A 24,776-nucleotide genomic window follows, 5' to 3' on the forward strand; every position below is an offset into this window, starting at 1 on the left:
CCTGGCGGCGTCCACGCCCCTGGGGCGCAGTCCCCCACCCTGGACTGGGCACCTGGGCTGACCCGGCTGGCCTTGACTTTCGCTCTGGCGCCCCCTGGTGGAGCCTCGGCAGGCGTGGGGGTCCCGCGGTGGCTGCCGGCGCATTCCTAGTGGTAGGCAGAGCACCCCAAATGCCCCGTAGACTTGGGAGGGGGAAGGGGTCGCAATCCGAGGGTCTGAGCTGGAGAGACGCTCAAAGGCCGCCCAGTGCAGCCACCGGCCTCCCTCGAGCCCAGGTGGACCCAGGTGAGCTGGCGGGCCGAGCCGGCGGCGCGGGAACTCACCGTGCAGGCGGACCGCCTCGCCCCGGGTCACCCACTGGGTCAGCAGCCGGGCTGGAACCAGACGCCCGGTGCCCAGCTGAGCTGGGCCTTCCAGCATGCTTTGGATGACGGACAGGCAGCTCCACCTCAGCCCGAGCCCGGCTCTGCCATTTCTGGGGCACAGATGCACCTGGGGGTGTCAGAGGAGCCGCAGCCCGGGGACGGCTGGCCTCCGCGCTGGCTCACTGAGGGTGGAGGGGACCCGGGTTCACGCACAGCCCAGCGGGCTACTGGGGCCTGCGCTCCTCAGCCCTGCCTTATAACACGAGGTGCAGAACTGGCCTCCTCCATGCTGCTGGAGCTCCTGCTCTCCTGGGAAGCAGGACTTGGCTCCCGGGAAGGGAACAGTAGCCGGCGCCACGGGCTGGGGCGCACCAGGGACAGCCTCTGGGGACTCAGAGAGACAGGCCTTACACGGGCAGCTGCGGCCTTGTGGGGGCTCACCGGCCGGCGGAGTGTGGGCGAACAACTCCTTTACCCAGCAGCTTAGAAACACATTCATTCATATATATATATTTTTTCAACAAATCATACTTTCTGTTTTTCTATTTCTATGGGCCATCATGTCTTTGGCTACGAACAAGCCAAACAATTCTGATCCTGCGGGACACTTGGAGGAGTTGGCAGGCTCAGAGGAAAGAAGCGAAGATGGGGGCGCCCACCCATGGTGCTGTCAGAGGGGCCGCGTTGTGGTCTCTGCCTGTAACAGCAGCTGCCCGTGGGAGGGCCGGTTCAAGTCCCTGCCGCTCCGCTTCCAGCTCCCTGCTACAGTGCCTGGGAAGGCAGTGGAGGCGGCCCAAGTGCTGGGGCCCCTGCACCCCCATGGGAGACCTCAACGGAGTTCAGCCTGGCCCAGACCTGGGTGTGGTGTCCGAGCGCTCTCTCTCTCTCTCTCTCTCTTTTTTTAAAGAGATTACTTTCTTACCCCTGTTGCGGACCCACGACACGCCGAGTCTCGTTTTGAGAACAGGGTAGACAGAGTGAGCCAGTTTGGTGAGGGGAAGCTCTGGCGTCTCCCAGAGCAGTTTTCCCGCGAAGCTGGCCGAGGGGCAGGCCTGCTGAGGGCTCCCTCTTCGCTGCGCTCGACGCAGGGCCCAGCACGCTGAGCGCGAGTTCCAGCACGAGCCCTCCTGGGGTGCCGCAGGTTATCCAGCACGGATAGCATAGCGTTAGCGGGGTGTGTCGGAAGCGCTCAGAGCCTGGGTCCTGTGGGCTGCAGCGGCGTGCGCGGCCAGGGCAGAGGCTCGAGCTGGACGTGGAGCTCCCAGAGGCTGGGGGAGTGCGCCAGCGCCCCCCATTCCACCACGTGTGGAATAGAGCCCTCACCAAGGAGTTACTGCTCATAAGCGAACGGAGATGAGGGTGGAGGATGGAGGATCTCTCTCAGGCTGTCAGTGAGGACAGGGCTTGTTTCCAGGGAGCTCAAGGCCAAGAGGAAGTTTTTATTCAAGAGGGGAGATTTGCTCACATAGCCAAGAGTGTGAACAGCCCACGACGGGGACTGAAGACACAGAGCGGGAGGAGCGGGCACGGTGGCTCATGGCTCGCGTCAGAGTGCCTGGTTCAAGGTGCCTTGGTTCAAGGTCTGGCTCCTCTGCTTCTGGTCCAACGTCCTGCTAATGCTCCTAGCAAAGCAGCAGAGGATGGCCAAAGTACTTGGGCCCCTGCCAGTCATGTGGGAGACCTGGATGGAGTTCCAGGTTCCTGGCCTGGCCTGGCCCAGTCCTGGCTGTTTGCAGGCATTTGGAGAGTGAACCAGCAGATGGCAGATTTCCTTTTTCTGTCTCTCTTTCTAATAAATAAACTTAAAAAAAGAAAGATATAGCAGAAGTGTGTTGGGGGGGCTCCCTGGAGACGTGAGAAGCTGTCAGGAGGGGCAGAGAGGGTGATGGGGAAGGAGAGGCGGTGTGTCTGTCCTGAGGCTGGGACGAGGCAGGACCGACGAGGGCTCTGGCTGGGCCCCTCACCCTGCGCTCCGTTTATTATTTCGGTGATGGAACCATGGGTGTTTCTTTCCCTTGAGGTTTCCTGGCGGTGGGTTTTCAGGTGGAGAAGAGGATCCTAAAGGTTCAGAGCCGACAGGAGGCGCGCGAGCTTGACAGCCACGGAGGCACCTGCAGCAGTGTTGCGGGCCGGGGGGTTGAAGCCGAGCCGGGAGCAGTGCGGCTGAGCCGGGGTGAGGCAGCCCCCCCCCCCCCCCCCCCACTATATCTGGCTCTGTCAGCCAGGCCGGCAGGGAAGTTATTTATACCCCAGCTCCTTCCAGGCAGCCTTTCAGCTGACTTAGAATGAAAACACACATGCGCAAGGAAGAGAAACCGATACAAAAAGAGAAAACCACAGAGGGGCTCAGGAAGGGAGGCGATTATGCCAGGAATCAGAAAGGAAAGGACCATAATTAGACAAAAACTTGGCCGATGTAGAGATTTATAGGCAGACCTTTTATCCCCTCCCACTCCTCCTCTACCCGCTCCCTCCCACCACAGCAGCCGGGCCTTTCCCACGCCACCCGCCGTGGGCAGGTGCACCAGTGCAGGAGCACCTGCCCTGGGTGCTTTGCCAGGCAGCAGAACCAAGGAGAGGTGGCCCCTGTCCTGAGCCACCAGGCCAGGTGAACGTGGCCCGGGAAGCAGACGCTCAGGGATGAGTGGGCACCTGGCGAACACTGCAGGCGTCAGGCATCAGGGGCTCCAGGAGGAAGAGGGACACAGCAGTCAGGGGTGGTGACAAGCTGCAGGTGTGGAAGTGGTGTGGCAGGCACTTTCCCAGCCACAGAGAGGAGACAGGCAGCTTAATCAGAGGGTCCCCGAGAAGTCTGCCGGAGCAGCCGAGGCTGGGAGGGGATTTGGAAGGGGCCACAGCAATACCTGGGCCTGGTGGTGGTGGTGGGCAGGGACCTGGGTTGGAGGGACAGCAGGGAGAGGAGAGCATAACCAGTGTGACGAGCAGGAGGGAGGGCGAGAGGGAAGTGTCCACACCCGATGGTCAAAGCTCAGGTGCCCGAGCACGCGTCACAAAGCCTGCGCCCCCACCTGGGGCACTGGTAGAAAATCAGTGGTAAGGTCAGCGTAGCGACGCTTCCGCCTAGCAAGGGCGGATGTGTCAGTTAACTGATCTGAACTGTGCGCTGAAGTTTCAGAGGGATCTATCCTCAAAAGATGTATTCTCTCGTCTTAAATACCACTGGGGAAGTAGATATTTTTGATGCAACGACTCTCACAAGATTTAGAAAACCTTTTGGTAGGGACTCACAGTGTGCAACATATGGGGTTCCCATGCGCACCGCCTTCTCTTTAGCTAGCCCATCTGTGAGGTAAATGAGCCTAATTGTAGACATCCAAAGAAGGAAGATTACATCACCCATTTAAAACTTCCAGAAAATTTGTATCATTAATTCAGTAATGAGTTTCATTTCAAAGAACAGATTTATTTATCTGCAAGAGTGGCAGAGACAGAGAATGCGGAGAAGGGCGGATCTTCCTTCTACTGGTCCAGGACAAAGCCAGGAGCCTGGAACTCCATCTGGGTCTCCCACATGGGCGGCCGGGGTCCAAGCACTTCATCCGCTGTCTCCCCAGGCATATTAGCAGGGAGCTGGATGGGAAGTGGAGTGGTCTAGACTTGAACTTGCTGCCATGTGGGATGCAGACATTGCAGGCGGTGGCTTAACCTGCTGCACAATGCCAGCCTTAAACAAGATTTTCTTAAAAAGATCAAGGCTGTGTCTATTGATGGCACTCTAATATGTGGGAAGGCACTATCCTGCCTTCGCCCGATGGCTTGCTGTCAGTTTGTTGTTCACACTGCAGCTGTGTCTCTGGACCCCTGAGAGGCTGGTTCCAGGGCCCCCAGCGGTACCAAAATCCACGGATGCCTAGGCATTTATATTGCATCAGGGTTTTTTTTTTTTTTTTTTTTTTTTTGACAGGCAGAGTGGAGAGTGAGAGAGAGAGAGAGAGAGAGAGAGAGAGAGAGAGAGAGAGAGAGAGAAAGGTCTTCCTTTGCCGTTGGTTCATCCTCCAATGGCCGCCGCGGCCGGCGCATTGCGCTGATCCGAAGGCAGGAGCCAGGTGCTTCTCCTGCTCTCCCATGCGGGTGCGGGGCCCAAGCACTTGGCCATCCTCCACTGCACTCCCGGGCCATAGCAGAGAGCTGGCCTGGAAGAGGGGCAACTGGGACAGAATTCGGCGCCCCAACTGGGACTAGAACCCAGTGTGCCGGTGCCACAAGGCGGAGGATTAGCCTATTGAGCCACAGCACCGGCCTGCAACAGGTTTTATAAGTAGAGATGATTTAAGATATATGGGAGGGTGCATAGGTTAAATGTAAATATTATGCCATTTTACAAAAAGCTTCAGTAAGTTGATGGAGGGGTGAGCGCTTAGTCCAGTGGTCAGGAGACCGGTTGAAATGCCTGTGTCCACACTGGGGACCTGTGTTTGAGTCCCATCTCTGCCTCCTGACTCGGGTTTCCTGCTATGCTGACTCCAGGAGGCAGCAGTGATGACATCAAGTTACTGGGTTCCTGCCACCAACACGAATGACTTCTTGCTCATCCCTGGCCAGAGCAGGCATCTGGGCACATGAACCAGCAGATGGGAGTTGTCTTTGAAAAAAAGTTCATGGAAAAGTAATGTGAATTTTGCGTGGACTTTTGAAGTTTCCTCATATAAGGGACTTGAGCATCCAGAGTTTGGTATCTACTTGGGGGCGGGGGTCTGTCATGGAACCAATCCCCTGTGGACTGTGGATACTGATGGACAACTACACACAAAGGGAAAGACTGAATATTTCACAGTATGCTACATTTAAAATGCTTTAACTGTACCCCAATTTTTCTTAACCACCACAAATAAGACTTTCCATTTGTCGCTATTAAAGTCTAATTGTTTTTGTTTTTTAAGGATTTATTTATTTGAAAGGCAGAGGCAGAGAGAGAGAGAGATCTTTTTATCTGCTGGTTTACTTCCCAAATGGCCGCAACGGCAGGAGCTGGGCCGATCCAAAGCCAGGAACCAGGAATTTCTTCTGGGTCTCCCACATGGGTGCAGGGGCCCAAGGACTTGGGCCATCTTCTGCTTTCTCAGGCCATAGCAGAGATATGGATTGGAAGTGGAGCAGGCAGGATTTGAACCAGCGCCCACACGGGATGCCGGCACTGCAGGTGGCGGCTTAACCCGCTATGCCACAGCTCTGCTAAACAGATCGTTGCGCTGGTGGTTCATAGCCATCAGCTTTAGCACCTCTCTCATCCCCAGGCCATAGCAGAGAGCTGAGTCGGAGGTGGAGCAGCCAGGACTTGAACTGGCGCCCACGTGGGATGCCAGCACTGCAGGCAGTGGTTTTAGCCCTGCTACATCACAGTGGCTGGCCCCTTCCTCCTTCTTACAAGAAATGATATATACTGAAGTGGCTAATGCACAGTCCTCAGTAATTTCATAATTAATTCTGTATAATCTAGAAAGTTAACAGTATTTTCCTACAAAAAGAAAATGATTAATGAGGACATCCAGAAAGCAATGTAATATAGATTTTAATACATAATGGCATCATTTTATAACTGTTTGCATATTTTATAACATACGACCAGTGAATACTTCACATGGGTTATGCTGGGGTGTTGCTGGAAGGTTTTAAGCTCTTGAGGTTTTACAATTTTTTCCTAGTATTTATGTTGGGTAACAGCCTACTTAAATTCTAACAGCTGTTATATATAATTATATGAAATATATATATTCCAATGTGATAACATACTCAGTTCCAAAACTTGCTTAAGAGATTTTTATTAGGTTGCCTTCAATTTATCAATTTTGTGATGTCTAAATTGTTTCAAGAAAATGTTAGCTTATAAAATAATTTCTTTCAAAATTCAAGACACTTTAACATATGGATTTTACAATAAAGTTTATTAGCTGTTCTCCTCTTTCTCATAAATGGAATGGATAATGTTAATAATTCTTTACAAACCAGTACTCATTTTTTTAAGAAACTGTAACAAGGAGGCTGTCAAAAACACGTTTGATAAACAATGCCGAAGAGCAATGGGAAGCCAAATGATGTTATTGATAGAAAGGACTGGAGAAACTGATTTCTGAAGTCACTTCTACCTTTCACTAAAACTGCTCACCGTGAATATGTGTGAATTCTAGAACAGAGCAACTGGGTAAGACAAACGGTGTCTAAGGGGGAAAACTCGCACATAAATGGAGCTTTTGCTTCACAGGAGAACTAGAAAGAAAGGCAAAGAACCAAAAATCAAACTTAATGACAAGAACAATGACAAAAACAACCAACCAACCAACCCAGGAATCTTTTGCAAACTTCTGTAGAAAAGAGGAGAACATGCCCACACTTTTACTTGTAATCTAATTTCCCCAGAGGTTTTCTCCTCACAACCACCATACTCTGGTTTTCAGTTCACATGATTAAAGATAAGTCTAATCAATTAATACTTAATTTAAAAATCAAACAAAAAGGAGTAGGTGGCAAAAGAAAAAATGTATTTTAAATATATATATGTGTGTGTGTGCAACTATGTAAGAAAATAATTCCCATAGTTACAGAGTTTAAAGAAAATTTTATATATATTTATTTATATATTTTATTATAACAAAATAGGCAGTTATTGTGGGTAAAATATTCATTAAAATCTGACCCTTAAGAATACATTTATAGTTTTAGGCTATGAACTGGATTTCTTTTCCATTGCCATAGTAATTACTACATCACCACTGTAATGTCTGTAGTTACGTCTTAAGATTTTTCTCAACCTTCTGTGTGAAAGGTGAGCTCCCCTAGCACCTAAACGTGTCCTCAATTCAGAAAACGTGATGATTGTTATATGTGAACAACTTTTGTAAGACACTAAAAATAGTGTTGCACAAGTAGATTAAAAATGTTTGAATATTGTTATTTCTAATAAATGTACTGGGAAAAAACCCTCGAACAACAAAACTTTGAGAACACTTATGAAAAATGAATATCCCTTGTGAAGTTATGAAAGTTAACTCAGACATTAATTTTGAAATAAAAAAACCACATTTTTTTTCTTATGTCTATAGGGAAATAACTGCTCTGATAACAGAAGTCAACTGGGAAAAGAACTTGATAGCTAACACATTGGCCAAACCATGCTATTAAAGTTAAGCGTGCATAGTTGCTCAAAGTCTATGAAATCACTGATTAAAACCACTTTTCTTTCATTTATATTGAAATTTGAAAAGAATGTATATAAAGCTTTTCTGAAAATCTCTTAAAGTTACTTTCCCTTAAACATTAAGGAATTTTACCACAATTTCCACATCTCCCAAAACCCTTAATAGCTGGTCAGGCCATTTCATCTTCAGTTTTAAAAAATGGCCACAAACCAACAGTGACATAGAAAAATGCAGATGGTGCAACCTGAAGGAGACTATTTGTCAAAATTAAGTGCAACTGCAGACCATGAGGAGTGGACATGATTCAACAGGAAAGGAGCACTGAAGACAGACTCCAGAGGAAAGGCAAAGAAGTGTCGAAGAACACGAGACTGTGGAAAGAGAAGCCGAGCAACACCAGTCTTCATAACTTTTCTTTGGCTGGAACCCAGATGTAAGGACCAGACTGTTCTTCTATGATCTGCTTTACTTGGTTGTAAATGTCTTCCAGCGTATCTCCCTGTACAATAGCTGTAACGACAGATAAAATTAGAACTTCTGTTAATCGTCTCTCTTTGCCATAACAATTATTGGTGAAACAGAGCCAAATCTCGGTAACAGTTACTCATCCGGGAAGTCACCATTTATGTATTACTTACTTAGTAAAAATTGTTCATTTCATTAATTTTTCTGTTGTATAACATAAAAATATTTTTATTAAATATTTATTTATTTGAAAGGTAGAGTTAAGGGGGGGGAGGGGAAAAGAGAGAGAGAGCATGAACGTGAGAACTTCTCATTTGGCTGCAATGGCTGGGACTGGGTCAAGCGGAAGCTAGGAACTTCATCTGGGTCTTCCATACAGATGCAGGAGCCCAAGCACTTAGGCCATCTTCTTTTGCCTTCCCAGGGTAGCAGGGAGTCGGACTGGAAGTGAAGCAGCCAGGACTTGAACTGGCACCCATATGTGATACCAGTGTTGCAGGCAGTTTAATTTGCTACACAATGCTGGCCAGATGTGTATATTTGAATGTGGTAATCAATTCACAATGTATACATATATCAAATCATACTGTACTTTGGACATATACATATTTGTCAATTATACCTCAATAAAGCTGGAAAAAATGACTTAAAATTTAGAAAGGATAAAAGCAGAGTTTCAGAAAAGAAAATCAACCTAAATTATTTTTTCTTTGGTGAAGTATGACTTTTCCTGTACATGCTGTCCTAGTTAACAACGTCTTAAACACTAAATTTCAATATTTCCCACCACTACTGCTCTGGCTAAATGAATTTCCCACAGCACAGAAGCACAGACCACACAGGTTTAATCTGAAAATGACAGCACTAGGAGATGTGGGCACAGTTCAAATCCATTTGGGTTAGTTTATGTGGCTGCCAAGCAAAATGCTGCCATAGAGGGCACTGTCCTATATGGTTCTGACCTGTGAAATGTTCAGTAAACTCTTGTTCCAGTTTCATGGCTCTCTCAAAAGTTTTTCTGGCTTGTTCTTCTGTTAGACGCTTATTCATTTCCCTAAAGCAAACAAATTTAGAAATTGGTATTTAACACATAATATTTGAAAAAAGACAACAAAGGAGAAAAGACTGTTAAAATACTAATATCACTAAAAACAGATTCATCCACTGAATATGCTGCTTCATACTTGGGATGACAGAAGGGTTTCACATATTCTGCACTGATCAAAGCAGTGAAACAAAATTAAGCACTAACTTATGAGTTTTGACTATAATGACAATTTCATATTAAAATTATTTACCTACCAATTTATAAAAAATAAAGGGAACACAGGAACATATTAAACAGCTCCATGAGAAAGCAGTTAAAAAATACAGCTCTGGGAAAACTGCAGAAATGACTTGATTTCTTTTTTTTAAAGTTTTATTTATTTGAAAGGCAGAGTTACAGGGATGGCGGTGAAGGGATGGGGGAAGGGAGAGGGAGGAAAGGGAGGGAGAGAGAGAAAGCCATCTTGCTGGTTTTCTCTCCAAGTGGCTGCAACTGCCAGGGCTGAGCCAGGCCAAAGCCAGAAGCCAGGAGCTTCATCCCAGTCTCCCACATGAGTGACAGGATTCAAGTACTTGGATCACCTTCCACTGCTTTTCCCAGGTACATGAGTAGGGAGCTGGATCGAAGTGGGGCAGCTGGGACATGAACCAGTAACCATATGAGATGCTGGCATCACAGGCCATGGCTTTCCCCACTGTACCACAATGCTGGCCCCAACCTGATTTCTTTAGAAGATAAATAGGGTTGGAGGGGAAAGAAAGAACAGCCCTTTTTGGAATTTGCTAATAACAAATAAATTTAAAAAATACACACAAAACTTAGAGACCATCAGGAAATTTTGAGCCATCTGATGATACCAAGGAAATATTGTTAAATATTTTAAATATGACAATTATAGTCATACTTAAATATTTTAAATTATTGTCATTCAAATACACACTATGGGTAAAATGTTATAATGTCTAGCATTTGTTTCAAAATAATCTGGAGTGCAGGGGTAAGTAGGTGGGGATAGAGGAAACAAGACTGATCCTAAATTGGCAATTATTATTACAGCAAGATGATGGGTGATGGGTGTTTGTTCTCAACTTATGAGGAACTATTTTCAGTATTTCACCAAGTATGACGCTTACTTTGATATTTCGTAGAGTTACTGTCTAGCATCCCTTTGCCTCACCCTACAGGATTCCCCTATTTCTTTCTTTTTTAAAGATTTATTTTGGGGCCAGAGCTATGGGCACAGCAGGTTAAAGCTCTGGCCTGAAGCGCCAGCATCCCATATGGGACTGGTTCTAGTCCTGACTGCTCCTCTTCTGATCCAGCTCTTTGCTATGGCCTGGGATAGCAGAAGATGGCCCAAGTCTTTGGGTCCCTGCACCCATGTGGGAGACCTGGAAAAAGATCCTGGTTTCCACCTTGCTCAGCCCTGATCGTTGGGGTCACCTGGGGAGTGAACCAGAAGATGGAAGACCTTCTCTCTGTCTCTACCTCTTTCTCTGTAACTCTTCAAATAAATAAAGTAGATCTTTAAAAAATGATTTATTTTATTTATTTGAAAGGCAGAGTTACAGAGAGAGAGGTCTTCCATCTGCTGGTTCACTCCCTGAATGGCCCCAACGACCAGGGCTGGGCAAGGTGGAAGCCAGGAGCCAGGAGCTTCATGTGGGTCTCCCACCTGAGTGCAGGGGCCCAATCCATCCTCCGCTGCTTTCCCAGGTGCACTAGCAGGGAGCTGGATCAGAAGTGGAGTAACTAGGACTCGAATCTGCACCTTTATGGGATGCTGGCACTGCAGGCCATGGCTTTAACCCGCTGTGCCACACCACTCGTGCCACTAAGTATTTCTTGTAGGATAGGTCTAGTGGTAAAAAAACCCCCTCCTTCTAACTTTTGTTTACGTGACAATGTCTCAATTTCTCCCTTATTTTCTAAAAAATATTTTATTTATTTATTTGAGAGGCAGAGTTACAGACAGAGAGGGAAAGATAAAAAGGTCTTCTATCTGATGGCTCATTCCCCAAATGGTTGCAACAGCTGGAATTAGGCTGACTGGAAGCCAGGAGCCAGGAGCTTCTTCCAGATCTCCCACATGGGTGCAGGGGCCCAAGCACTTGGGTTGCTTTCCCAGGCATTTTAGTAGGGAGCTGGATGGGAAGAGCAGCAGCCAGGACACGAACCGGCACCCATATGGGATGCCGGTGCCACAGGCAGAGGCTTAGCCTATTATGCTGCCACAGTGCTGGACCCTCTCCCTCAGGCAGAATTAGACAGTGAGAGAGAGAGAGAGACAGACAGAAAGGTCTTCCTCCTGTTGGTTCACCCCCAAAATGGCTGCCGCGGCTGGAGTGCTGTGCCGATCTGAAGCCAGGAGCCAGGTGCCTCCTCCTGGTCTCCCACGCGGGTGCAGGCGCCCAAGCACTTGGGCCATCCTCCACTGCCATCCCAGGCCACAGCAGAGAGCTGGACTGGAAGAGGAGCAACCGGGACTAGAACCCGGCATCCATATGGGATGCTGGTGCCACAGGTGCAGGATTAGCCAAGTGAGCCACGGCGCTGGCCCCCCTCTCCCTCATTTTTGAAGTACAGTTTTGGCAGGTGCTGGAACTTGACTGACAGGTATATTCCGTTTGAATACATCAATACACTGCCCTCTGGCTTCCCAAACTTTTCAGTAAGAAATCTGCTGATAATCTTATTGGAAAGTTTCTTGTATATGATGAGTTACGTCTCTCTTGCTACTTTCAATACTCTCCTTTTTATCTTCCAACAGTTTTATTACTTGTGCCTCAGTGTGGATCTCTGAATTTATTTTACCTGGAGTTCAGTGAACTTCTTGGATGTATGTATTCATATGCTTTATCAAATTGGGGACACAATGATCTCTCTCCTCTTTTCTCTCTGGTACAACCACGTGTGTACTGATCAACTTGGTGGTATCCCCCAAGTCCCCTTAGACTCTGTTCACTTTTTTCCAATTTTTTTCTTTCTATTCTTCAGACTTGATAATTTCCATTGTTCTATCCTTATTTTTAAACTATTTATTTATTTATTTGAAAGGTGGGGTGGGGGAGTAGTGAGAGACAGATCTTTCATCTGTGGCTTTACTCCCTAAATGCCTGGAATGGCTGGGGCTGAGTTAGGTGCAAGCCAGGATCCAGGTGTACCATGTCTGGGTGGCAGGGACCTGATTACTAAAGCCATCATCTGTTGCCTCTTGGGGTGAGCTTTAGCAGGAAGGTGGAATTGGAAGTAGAGCTGGAACTCAACCCTAGACACTCTGTTACAGGATATGGGCATCCCAAGCAGCACTTTTTTTTTTCCCTAAAGATTCTCATCCTGATATTTTTTATATTTATTTATTTATTTATTTGAAAGGCAGAGTTACAAAGACAGGTGGAGGGACAGAGAAATGAGAGAGATCTTTCATCTGCTGGTTCACTCCCCAAATGGAGTCAACAGCAGGGGCTGGGCCGTATAGAAGCCAGGAGCTGTATCTGGGTCTCCCACATGGGTGCAGGGCACTAAGCATTTAGACCCCTTTACCACAGCTCTCCCAGGTACATCAGCAGGGAGCTTGATCACAAGTGGAGCAGCCAGGATTAGAACCGTCACTTGTATGAGAAGCTGGCATCACAGGTGGTGGTTTAACTTGGTGCGCCAAACTGGCTCCCCAACACTGGCTCCCCAAATGGCATCTTAACTGTTACGCCAAACACCCACTCCTGATTAATTTTTAAATGTTAAAGCAGCTTTGCATTCTAGGAATAAACTCATCTTAGTTGCTATATTTTACCTTATTAAAAAAGCTGTTGGATTGAATTCGCTCATATTTTGCTAAGGAGTACTCCACCTATGTTCATGATTTAGACTAGCTTACTATTTTTATCCCTACAAAGTCAGTATCAGGTTTTGGCATCAAATTAATTCTCATGAATTAGCTGAAGTCTGTTTAAGATTGGCACTACCTCTTACCTTTTGGCTGAATTCAGTAAATCCTTTTGGACTGGTGTCCCATTTGTGGAAAGACTTTAATGACAGACTCAAGGTGTTTATTAAATACAGACTACTCTGATGTTTTATCTTTCTCAACATTGTTTTAGAGTACAACTTTCAAACAGAACAGCAATATAGTAAATGTTCAGCTATAGGATTTTTTTTCCCACAAAAGTACATATACCTGTGTAACTAGTACTTAGATCAAGACACAGGACATTATCTGTACCCAGGAATCTAAATGCATTCATTCTAATCAGCAACCCAACATAAAGGGTAACTTCCTAAGCAATGATTACATTTGGAATCAGCGTATATGGGTTTGAGATTTTTTTTTTAACTGTTTGTGAGACTCTTCCATACTTTTATGTATAGTCAGAGATTACTCATTGTCAATATAGTGGAACTATATTGTCATGGTGAATATATCATTAATTTATGTGTTCTGCAGATGGGCAGTTTAGTTTTTAGCTATCTTGGCAGTACTTCTGTCAGCAACCTAGTACATGTTTTTGGCATACACATGGAAATATTTCTGTTGTGTCTCTAGGAATGAGACTTCTTTTTGTGATGAGTTCAAGTCCATTTTCCATTTAAAAATTTTTTGATTTTTTCATTTATCTGAAAGGCAGGGAAAGGGAGAGGTCCCCTCCCCAAAGACAGGGCTGGGTCAGGACAAAGCTAGGAGCTTAGAACTCAAAACACGACTCCCACGTGGTGGGAGGGATCCAAGTCCTAGGGTGTCTATCAGCAGGAAGCTGCATTCAGAGCAGCTGGTACTCAAACCCAGGAATTCTGATATGGGATGTGGCTGCCACAAGCAGCATCTTCACTGCTGTGGCAAATGCCTGATCCAGAAAGTTTTCAATTATTTTGCTCTGTATACAAAATTCAATTAAAATTAAATTATTCATTTTCTCTATATAGGTGTCAATTTGGGCTTTACATATTTTGACACTGCTATTAAGCAGCAAACATAATCTAGCTTCCTGTGGAGTGAGTCTTTTAAGAACCATTCCTCTTTATCTATAGTAGTATTTCTTATAAAGCATATTTTGATAGTAATATAAAATCAGTATACTTTTGGTTAACATTGTCATGGTATATCTTTTTCTACTTACTTTTGATCTTTTCATAGCTTAAAACTTAAGGTATATCATTTAAAAATTTTTTTTAATTTTATTTTTTAAAAATTTTTTGCAGGCAGAGAGAGAGACAGAGAGGAAGGTCTTCCTTTTTCCGTTGGTTCACCCCGCAATGGCTGCTGCGGTTGGTGCGTTGCGGCCGGCGCACCGCGCTGATCCAATGGCAGGAGCCAGGTACTTCTCCTGGTCTCCCATGGGGTGCAGGGCCCAAACACTTGGGCCATCCTCCACTGCACTCCTGGGCCACAGCAGAGAGCTGGCCTGGAAGAGGGGCAACTGGTACAGAATCCGGTGCCTCGACCGGGACTAGAACCCGGTGTGCCGGCGCCGCAGGCGGAGGATTAGCCTAGTGAGCTGTGGCGCCAGCCTGTATATCATTTTTTTTTTTAAACAAAGCTGTTTCCCATTGCTTGCCTGCTTGCTTTATTTATTTTCATTTTATTTGAAACACAGAGACAGTGATGGAGAGATTTTTCATCTGCTGGTTCACTAGCCAAGGCTAGTGAACTGCCAGGGCTGAGTCAGGATGAAAGCCAGAAACCAGGAATTCAATCTGGGTTTTCCACGTGGATAGTAGGCACCCAAGAACTTCAGCCATCATCTGCTGTCTCCTAAGTTACGCTTTAGCAGAAAGTCAAATCAGAAGCAGGGCCAGGACTTGAACCAGGGACTGCAACTTGAGATGTAGCTGTCCTCTGTAGCACCTTAACGGCGGTGCCAAATGCCTAACCCAAGTGTTTCTTTTGAAAACCACATAATTTGGTTTTTAATTAAAAAAAAATTTTTTTTTAAATTTTTTGACAGGCAGAGTGGACAGTGAGAGAGAGAGACAGAGAGAAAGGTCTTCCTTTTGCTGTTGGTTCACCCTCCAATGGCCGCCGCGGCCGGCGCGCTGCGGCCGGGGCACCGCGCTGATCCGATAGCAGGAGCCAGGTACTTCTGGTCTCCCATGGGGGTGCAGGGCCCAAGGATTTGGGCCATCCTCCACTGCACTCCCTGGCCACAGCAGAGAGCTGGCCTGGAAGAGGGGCAACCGGGACAGAATCCGGCGCCCTGACCGGGACTAGAACCCTGTGTGCTGGCACCGCAAAGTGGAGGATTAACCTAGTGAGCCGTGGCGCTGGCCCCATAATTTGGTTTTTAATCAACCATTCTGCTAATCCTTTTTAGTCATTGTCTTTTTTTTTTATTTTTTTTTTTTTGACAGGCAGAGTGGACAGAGAGAGAGAGAGACAGAGAGAAAGGTCTTCCTTTTGCCGTTGGTTCACCCTCCAATGGCCGCCGCGGCCAGCGCGCTGCGGCCAGCGCACCACGCTGATCCGATGGCAGGAGCCAGGAGCCAGGTGCTTTTCCTGGTCTCCCATGGGGTGCAGGGCCCAAGCACCTGGGCCATCCTCCACTGCACTCCCTGGCCACAGCAGAGGGCTGGCCTGGAAGAGGAGCAACCGGGACAGAATCCGGCGCCCCGACCAGGACTAGAACCCGGTGTGCCGGCGCCGCTAGGCGGAGGATTAGCCTAGTGAGCCGCGGCGCCGGCCTAGTCATTGTCTTTTAATCTAGCATTTAGTCTAGCAATAAGACAACAATAGTCTATTTATTGAAATATTTAATTTATACCATATCTTACTACTATTATCTTTTTGCCCACCCATTCTTTGTTTCTATTTGCTCTTAATTTTTTATGTCAATTCTATTTTTTATCCTCTGTTAAGTAACAGGTATGCGTTCTTTCATCCTTGTAATGGTTTCCTTAGAGCTATGCCACCCAATTCAGTGGCCACACATGTGGCTATTTACATTTCAAGTTCTAATACATGTTATCTTATACTTCAGTAATGCTGCTGCTTACAGCATTAATCACATAGTGCTTACCCAATCTTCACCACACCCTAGAAGGTGAGTATACACACTACACTTATCTCCATTTTACAAATGCAGAAACAGACAGGAGCAGGAAATACACAACAACAACTGGATTTGTATTTAGAGGCTATTACTTAAGCATTGACACTTACATAATATTTTCCATGGATTTGGGTTTAATAAAAATGGAGATCGGGTAAAGTTGTGCAATCTGCAATCTCTTTATGGCGTTTCCGGACACATCGAGGATACAGTGTTTGCCCTAAAATTGAGTAAAGCAGTAAACCAAGTGAACCATTTCTCTTCACTTACATCAAAGGTACATTTCCAACAGGCACAATAACTAGAGTATGCTTACTCACTGACTGTAAGCAAATCTGTCAATCCTGTTAGCAAATTTTAGATGGGAAGTAAAATATAAAATTTATGGGTAAATAGTTTTCCACTATTGAAGTAAGAATTTTTTTTTTTTTTTTTTTTTTGGACAGGCAGAGTGGACAGTGAGAGAGAGAGACAGAGAGAAAGGTCTTCCTTTTGCCGTTGGTTCACCCTCCAATGGCCGCCATGGCTGGTGCACTGCGGCCGGCGCACTGCGCTGATCCGAAGCCAGGAGCCAGGTGCTTCTCCTGGTCTCCCATGGGGTGCAGGGCCCAAGCACTTGGGCCATCCTCCACTGCACTCCCGGGCCAGAGCAGAGAGCTGGCCTGGAAGAGGGGGAACCGGGACAGAATCCGGTGCCCCGACAGGGACTAGAACCAGGTGTGCCAGCGCCACAAGGCGGAGGATTAGCCTAGTGAGCCGCGGCGCCAGCCTGAAGTAAGATTTCAGAAAGTTATAAACAGTTCTCACACTCCTGGTGTTCAAAGATTAGTATTCTCTCAATGGCAACCAATATAGGGTGCTGATCTTTAATTTTGTAAGACAGAGCATTTAAAAAAAGACCCCAAACTACTCTCATCATAACCATAATTTCATAAAATATATGATCAGCAGAAGGTAAAAGATCCTAGAAAAATGGGTAAATATCCTAAACTGAGTAAGTTTAAATTTGTAAAACCTCACTACCATTATTCTCCTTCTCATTTTATGTGGACTGGCAAAACTTTTATCATAAATTGGCATCTGGAAATCTCAATTCTGACTTTAAATAACTTTTCTGACATGCTTAAATTCACCGACTAGACCACTTATGTTTGCTGTCCTCTTATCTCTTCCATTCTTTTTTTTTCTTTCTTGAGATTGCTTTTGCTCTCTACAAGGTTTGCACATGAAACAGTTTACTTGGATTTGCTGTTTACTTTCCTATTACTAATCTGAAGTCTGGATAATATCTATCTTTTATCTAGGCTAAGAGTTTTGAAATTAAAAATTTTATTTTTCAAGAAATAAAACATTCTCCAAAGCTGGTTTTAATTTCCTTCTCTTCCCTTCTAAAAAGAAACCAAGAGATAGTAGCTGTATTATTCTCATGCATGTTTTTGTTTACAAACAAGCATCCATATATTATTATTGGCTGTTTTATACTTTCTAACATTTACATAAGCAAACTTTATAATTCACTATTATAATTTTGAGACTTAGCAATGTGGATACACCTAACTACTAGATATACAAATTTATGCACTCTGGCTGTTATATCCCACTGCATGAATAAATGAGGGTTGACTATCCATTCCCTTCTGTTGATTCCAATTTTTCACATTATAAGGTGCTACTGTGGATATATGTATACCTAGACATGAATAAGTAGAATTTCTGAATCACTTATTAGGTATTGCCCAACTGTTGTCAAAGGAAGTTATGTTCATTTATATCCCAACTACCTAAAAATTTCCATTTTCTCAAGTCCTTGTCTTCACTTCTGGGACATATGCACTTTTTCTAAAAATGTTAAATTAGAACAAACTTCTTTTAGAAAAGTAGCATTTATATATGGGAAACTTATTACTGCTTTATGTTTTGTTACAGCTATTTCATAATTGAGACTTAAACTCTAAGTTTTAAAGGTATACAATGTTTATTTTCTAGGCCCAAAGATTTAAGAAACAGCACTATGACATTGATTTAGCTTCACTATAAAACTTTTAACCCAGTGTCACCATTTCACCAGATGACTACAAAAGATGCTTTCAGAAAGTCTATTGCTGTTGTTTGTGAATTCCTGTTTTTTTTTTTAAATGTTAATATTGTTGTTCAAGTCAGATTCTTTTTTTTAATGTTTATTCGTTTTTATTTATTTGACAGGCAGAGCTATGAGAGAGATTTTCCACATGCTGGTTCACTCTCCAAATGCCCAAAACAGCCAAGGTGCAACAGGTTGAAACCAGGAGCCCAGAGCTTCATCTGGGTTTCCTACATGAATGCCAGAGACTCAAGTACTTGAGTCATCATTGTTGCCTCCCAGGCACAACAGCAGGAAGCTGGATTGGAAGTGGAGGTGGAACTTGATCCTGGGCACTCTGGTATGGAATGTGGGCATCCCCAACTAGTGGCATAACCTACTGTCCCACAACACCTGTCCAATACTGTCTTTGTAATTTTTAAAAAACATGTATTTATTTGAAAGTCAGATTATACACACACACACATATATGTGTATATACACATACACACACATATATATATGTATACACACACACACACACACACACACATATATATATATATATACACACACGAGAGAGAGAGAACTTCCATCTACTGGTTCACTCCCTAAATGGCGGCAACAGCAGAAGCTGCGCCAATCCAAGCCAGGAGCTTCTTCCGGGTCTTCCATGTGGGTACAGGGGCCCAAGCACTTGGGCCATCTTCCATTTCTTTCCCAGGCGCAGCAGCAAGGAGCTGGATTGGCAGTGGAGCAGCCAGGACTTGAACTAGCACCTAAATAGGATGCTGGCGTTGCAGGCAGTGGCTTTATCTGCTATGCCACACCATCGAACACCATATATATATGGTGTTTTTTTGTTTGTTTGTTTGTTTGTTTGTTTTTAACAGGCAGAGTTAGTGAAGGAGAGAGACAGAGAGAGAAAGGTCTTCCTTCTGTTGGTTCACCCCCCAAATGGCCACTACGGCCAGCGCACTGCACCAATCCAAAGCCAGGAGCCATGTGCTTCTTCCTGGTCTCCCATGCAGGTGCAAGGCCCAAAGACTTGTGCCATCCTCCACTGCCTTCCCGGGCCACAACAGAGAGCTGGCCTGGAAGAGGGGCAACCAGGACAGAATCTGGCGCCCTGACCGGGACTAGAACCCGGTGTGCCGGTGCTGCAGGTGGAGGATTAGCCAAGTGAGCTGCAGCGCTGGCTATATTGTCTTTTTTTTTTTTTTTTTTTTTTTTTGACAGGCAGAGTGGACAGTGAGAGAGAGAGACAGAGAGAAAGGTCTTCCTTTTGCCGTTGGTTCACCCTCCAATGGCCGCCGCGGCTGGCGCACCGCGCTGATCCGATGGCAGGAGCCAGGAGCCAGGTGCTTTTCCTGGTCTCCCATGGGGTGCAGGGCCCAAGCACTTGGGCCATCCTCCACTGTACTCCCTGGCCACAGCAGAGAGCTGGCCTGGAAGAGGGGCAACCGGGACAGAATCTGGTGCCCCGACCGGGACTAGAACCCGGTGTGCCGGCGCCGCTAGGCGGAGGATTAGCCTAGTGAGCCTCGGCGCCGGCCTATATTGTCTTTTAAATGAAGACTCAGAGGAGAAACTTTTGTCTAATCTCAATACCAGCAGCAACTACATTTATCTTGAACATTTCAATAATTTTTATTGTTGGATACTGCAGATCTTAGTTCCTCAATTACATGAAATGCTGGAAAGCTAGGACCAAAGACAGGTCTGTCTCTAGCAAAAGGTCTTAAAATAACAACTGCCCCTCTTAGATTTGTGCTATTCTTTCTACTCCCATTTTTTTTTTTTTTGGTCTATTTTATCTTGTATGTAAACTTGTATGTCTTTTTCTAAACCACCTAAAATTACTTAGTTCAATGAATTAAAAGTAATCAATCTATCATCCATCTTGTATCCTTTTAAGTAAGAACTAGAAGTTTCTGTAATTCTTTCATATTGTCAAAGGCATATCTGATGAACAGCATATTCTGCATTCATGTGATGCTTACCTTTTCTGCTACTTCTCGCACAGACTGAACACTTGTTCCATACAGGTGGTTGTTATACTGGCCAGCTTCAATGAATTTATGTTCCTGGATATCTTTTTCCATCTGTTCTCTTGAAGTCACAAAATGATAATCTCTTCCGTCTACCTCATAATCTCGTTTTGGTCTAGTTGTATCTTTAACAGAAAAGAACTCAGGGAAGTGTTTAATATTAAAAAACATAATAAACTCATTTTCTACTGAAATAATTGTTTTATAAAGTTCCAGAGTTTAATTTAAATCTAGAAAAGTACAATAATATGGAGGATGAAGCAGTAACTGATAAAATAACTAGGTATAAACCATTTTTTTTTTGACAGGCAGAGTGGACAGTGAGAGAGAGAGACAGAGAGAAAGGTCTTCCTTTTGTCGTGTGTTCACCTTCCAGTGGCCACCGTGGCCAGCGCGCTGTGGCCGGCACACTGCGCTGATCCGAAGGCAGGAGCCAGGCGCTTTTCCTGGTCTCCCATGCGGGTGCAGGGCCCAAGGACTTGGGCCATCCTCCACTGCACTCCCTGGCCACAGCAGAGAGCTGGCCTGGAAGAGGGGCAACCGGGACAGAATCCGGCACCCCAACTGGGACTAGAACCCGGTGTGCCGGCGCTGCAAGGCGGAGGATTAGCCTATTGAGCCACGGCGCCGGCCCAGGTATAAACCGTTAAAAATTATATTTACAGGCCGGCGCCGCGGCTCACTAGGCTAATCCTCCGCCTAGCGGCGCCGGCACACCGGGTTCTAGTCCCGGTCGGGGCGCCGGATTCTGTCCTGGTTGCCCCTCTTCCAGGCCAGCCCTCTGCTGTGGCCAGGGAGTGCAGTGGAGGATGGCCCAGGTGCTTGGGCCCTGCACCCCATGGGAGACCAGGAAAAGCACCTGGCTCCTGGCTCCTGCCATCGGATCAGCGCGGTGCGCCGGCCGCAGCGCGCCAGCCGCGGCGGCCATTGGAGGGTGAACCAACGGCAAAGGAAGACCTTTCTCTCTGTCTCTCTCTCTCACTGTCCACTCTGCCTGTCAAAAAAACAAAACAAAACAAAAAAAAAAAAATTATATTTACTTTGTCACACAAAGTGATAGGAAAATAAAAACAATAATTATAAGAGTTTTTCATTGGGTTACTCACGAGGAACACAGGATCCAAATTTGTCAGGAAATTCTGAGATCAAGTCATCATTTATCCTGTCTTTCATAGGTCCCAATATGATCACTGGTCGAGTATAATTAACTACAAAGATAAATTGCATGTTAAAAGGAATAAACATTCAATGAAAATTAAGGTATTTCATTTCATCAGAGAACAAAAACATTCTTAATTGTTTTGAAGAATTTATTTTTTTTTTCTGTCTCCACACCACTGTATCATCAAACAAAGTTTTTTTTTTTTTTTTTTTTTTTTTTTTTTTTGGACAGGCAGAGTCAGACAGTGAGAGAGAGAGAGAGGACAGAGACAGAGAGAAAGGTCTTCCTTTTCGTTGGTTCACCCCCCCAAATGGCTGCTACGGCCGGTGCACTGTGGCCGGCACGCTGTGCTGATCTGAAGCCAGGAGCCAGCTGCCTCCTCCTGGTCTCCCCTGCGGGTGCAGGGCCCAAGGACTTGGGCCATCCTCCACTGCACTCCCGGGCCACAGCAGAGAGCTGGACTGGAAGAGGTGCAACCAGGACAGAATCTGGAGCCCCAACCGGGACTAGAATCCTGGGTACCGGTGCCGCAGGCAGAGGATTAGCCAAGTGAGCCACGGCGCCGGCCCAACCAAAGATGTTTAACTAGCTATTTAATAAACTTTTCACTAACAGTTTAACCTTGACTCCAAGAAATTAAATTTAGCACATTTTAGCAGATGTTTCTATGAATTATCTCATTACAAATGAGAATATAAAGTACAGTGTTGTACACACAATTTTTGAAGTAGAAATTCTAAGGAAGCAAAGTATTAAAAAGCAAACTGGGTATAGGAAGAGATAAAATCACAGTAGTGATCCAGAAAGATCCTATAACAGAAGTGTTATGTACTGGGCTGCAAGGGAACATGCTGGAAGAATAGACTCGCTAGTGAGCATCAGGACTTAATATTGTGGTAGGACAGATGCAAAGGAGGTGACGGGGCCGGTATTGTGGTACAGTGGGTAAAGCTACGGCTTGTGACACTGGCATCCATATGGGTGCCTGTTTGAGTCCTGGCAGTTCCACTTTTGATCCAGCTCCTTGCTTTTGCTCCTGGGAAGGCAGCAGAATATGGCTTAAGTGCTTGGGCTCCTGCCACCCATGTGGGAGACCTGGAAGAGGCTCCTGGTTTCTGGCTTTGGTCTGGTCCAGCCCTGGCAGTTGTGGCCATTTGGGGAGTAGATCAGCATCTAGAACATTTCTGCCTCTCCCCTGCTCTCTCAGATAAATGAAATTAAAAAAGAAAAGAAAAGAGATCATAAGATATGATCAAAGTAGAATAAATTGAGATTGTAACCTAACTGGAAGAGAATAAGGAACAGAGAAAGGTCAAAATGTTTCCAAGATTTTTAGAAAGGTTATTGGAATGTCAGTGATACTATTATGAATATTGGAAAAAAGCTGCTAAGAAAATAAAACACCAATATAAAATGACTTGATTATAATGTTTCAGAAAATACATATACTTATAGTAAATTTCTATAAATATGAGGGTACTTTAAACAGTTAATTGACAATGGGATCAAAAGTTCACTGTGTACAAAAGATTTTGAAATGAATACAGGGACCGCCTAGCGGCGCCGGCACACCGGGTTCTAGTCCCGGTCGGGGCACCGGATTCTGTCCCGGTTGCCCCTCTTCCAGGCCAGCTCTCTGCTGTGGCCAGGGAGTGCAGTGGAGGATGGCCCAGGTGCTTGGGCCCTGCACCCCATGGGAGACCAGGAGAAGCACCTGGCTCCTGGCTCCTGCCATCGGATCAGCGCGGTGCGCCGGCCGCAGCGCGCCGGCCGCGGCGGCCATTGGAGGGTGAACCAACGGCAAAGGAAGACCTTTCTCTCTGTCTCTCTCTCACTGTCCACTCTGCCTGTTAAAAAAAAAATAAAAAAAAAAAAATAAAAAAAAAAAAAAAAATGAAATGAATACAGGGAAAAGTTCATGGAGAATGAGTATTATGAACAAATTATTTATGGATTTTAGAATATTTTTTGCATCAAAATAAACTTATCTTTTAATTTCATCTTCCATGAGCTTTTTGAAGTATCCTTGTGTCTCTGTATATGTATACATAAAATACAGTCAAATCCTAATATAAAATTCTTTTGAGCTATTAGTTAGATACACATTTTTCCAGAAGTCTATAAAACATTAAAAAATTTCACAAACCTTCTTGTTGATTCACTGGTTCATAAGATAAGACATATTCTTCTTGACCACCTAATAGAAAGTTAAAGCTCAAGATGAGAAAATCTAAAAACATAATACTTTACATGTAAACTATCAATAACTTTCCTGTGAAAATGACACAGATGTAGAAAAAGGTACTTCATAAATTACTGATGGCGAATTTAGTAAAAATGTGGCAAATTACAAAGTCATAAAGATAAGTTTGGTAAATATGAAACAAAATAAAAGTGCTATTCAATTATTTTTCTGCTATTGTTTAAAGATTATTCAATTCATTAAAATCTTCAACTTGTGATGTTGAATGCATGATATTTCTTAAATTTAGAATCTAAGAACTATTAAATCTTCTAAAGATTAGTACTTTTAGTGAGCAGTTCTTCATATATGCATATTAGGTACCTTATTGATATTTAAAATGAGTTTTTGGTCTCATCAAGTATAATACTTATCAGATAATTTTTAAGATAACTACAACCATCTTACAATTAAAAATCACAAATGCAAAGGCAAGGCTATTGTTACTATTTCATTGATTTTCATGACTTCAACTTAAAGTAACATTTAAAGTGAATTAAAAAGAGCTTTAGATAGAAATGACTGTTTTGACCTTACAAGCACTTAGAAAGTTAGTCTCTGCAGGTTAGGTTAAAGGCTTACAATTCAGGAAATACTATAAATAAAAGCAATCCACATTGGATAATGTATTTGAAGATTCTACAACAACCTTATTACTAATTTTGTTATTGGTTTACATTGTACGTATGCAGCTACAGATTTTGACAATTCATATTGATATTTAAGTATCATTTCTTATTTAAAAGCATATTTCTTTGCTTCAACTTTATTATTATAATAAATAAAAGATTTTTTATAAGCTGTTTTTCAAAGTACTGGATGTAAAAAACATGGTTCACATACTAGCAAAAACATGCAATTTGAATATTCCACATCTTAATTCATGCAAATGGTGAGAAGACAGTATATACTTTTATTAACTCGTTTTAGTCTAAAATGCCACTCAACTAATCTAGTGGGTTCTAGTTAATAAAAATGCCGAAATAGCAAGATCACATTCCTATATCAAAAAAAAAAAAACATTAAGTAACTGATGTAGAAGAATTAACTAATCAAATGAACGAGAGTTAAAAGTATATATTGTCAACATGAAGAAATATTAGGGACTGGTATTAACAGAATGGACCTTTTGAGCAGCCATACTCATCTGTAATCAAGATTACTTTCATGTTAGCAGTAAAAAAAAA

General features: G+C 44.6%; 1 protein-coding gene across 42 annotated transcripts in view; it reads right to left on the reverse strand.

Annotated features, from left to right (window-relative positions):
- Positions 1-6,249: 6,249 nt before the first annotated feature.
- Positions 6,250-24,776, reverse strand: part of DLG1 (discs large MAGUK scaffold protein 1) — a 250,407-nt gene continuing 231,880 nt past the window's right edge. For 25 of the 42 annotated variants that reach the window (XM_070072334.1, XM_051818936.2, XM_008266701.4 and 22 more), the window contains 7 exons: positions 24,716-24,751; positions 23,494-23,544; positions 21,292-21,393; positions 20,138-20,310; positions 16,186-16,295; positions 8,947-9,038; positions 6,250-8,029 (listed from right to left, as the gene is read on the reverse strand). In XM_070072334.1, coding sequence (XP_069928435.1) covers positions 7,923-8,029; positions 8,947-9,038; positions 16,186-16,295; positions 20,138-20,310; positions 21,292-21,393; positions 23,494-23,544; positions 24,716-24,751 — 671 coding nt within the window. In that variant the 3' untranslated portion in view covers positions 6,250-7,922. The remainder of the gene's footprint in view (positions 8,030-8,946; positions 9,039-16,185; positions 16,296-20,137; positions 20,311-21,291; positions 21,394-23,493; positions 23,545-24,715; positions 24,752-24,776) is intronic. The other 17 variants (XM_070072340.1, XM_008266703.4, XM_008266702.4 and 14 more) reach the window with 1 other exon arrangement.

This window comes from Oryctolagus cuniculus, chromosome 4 (assembly GCF_964237555.1).
Source record: "Oryctolagus cuniculus chromosome 4, mOryCun1.1, whole genome shotgun sequence".
Lineage (NCBI taxonomy): Eukaryota > Metazoa > Chordata > Mammalia > Lagomorpha > Leporidae > Oryctolagus > Oryctolagus cuniculus.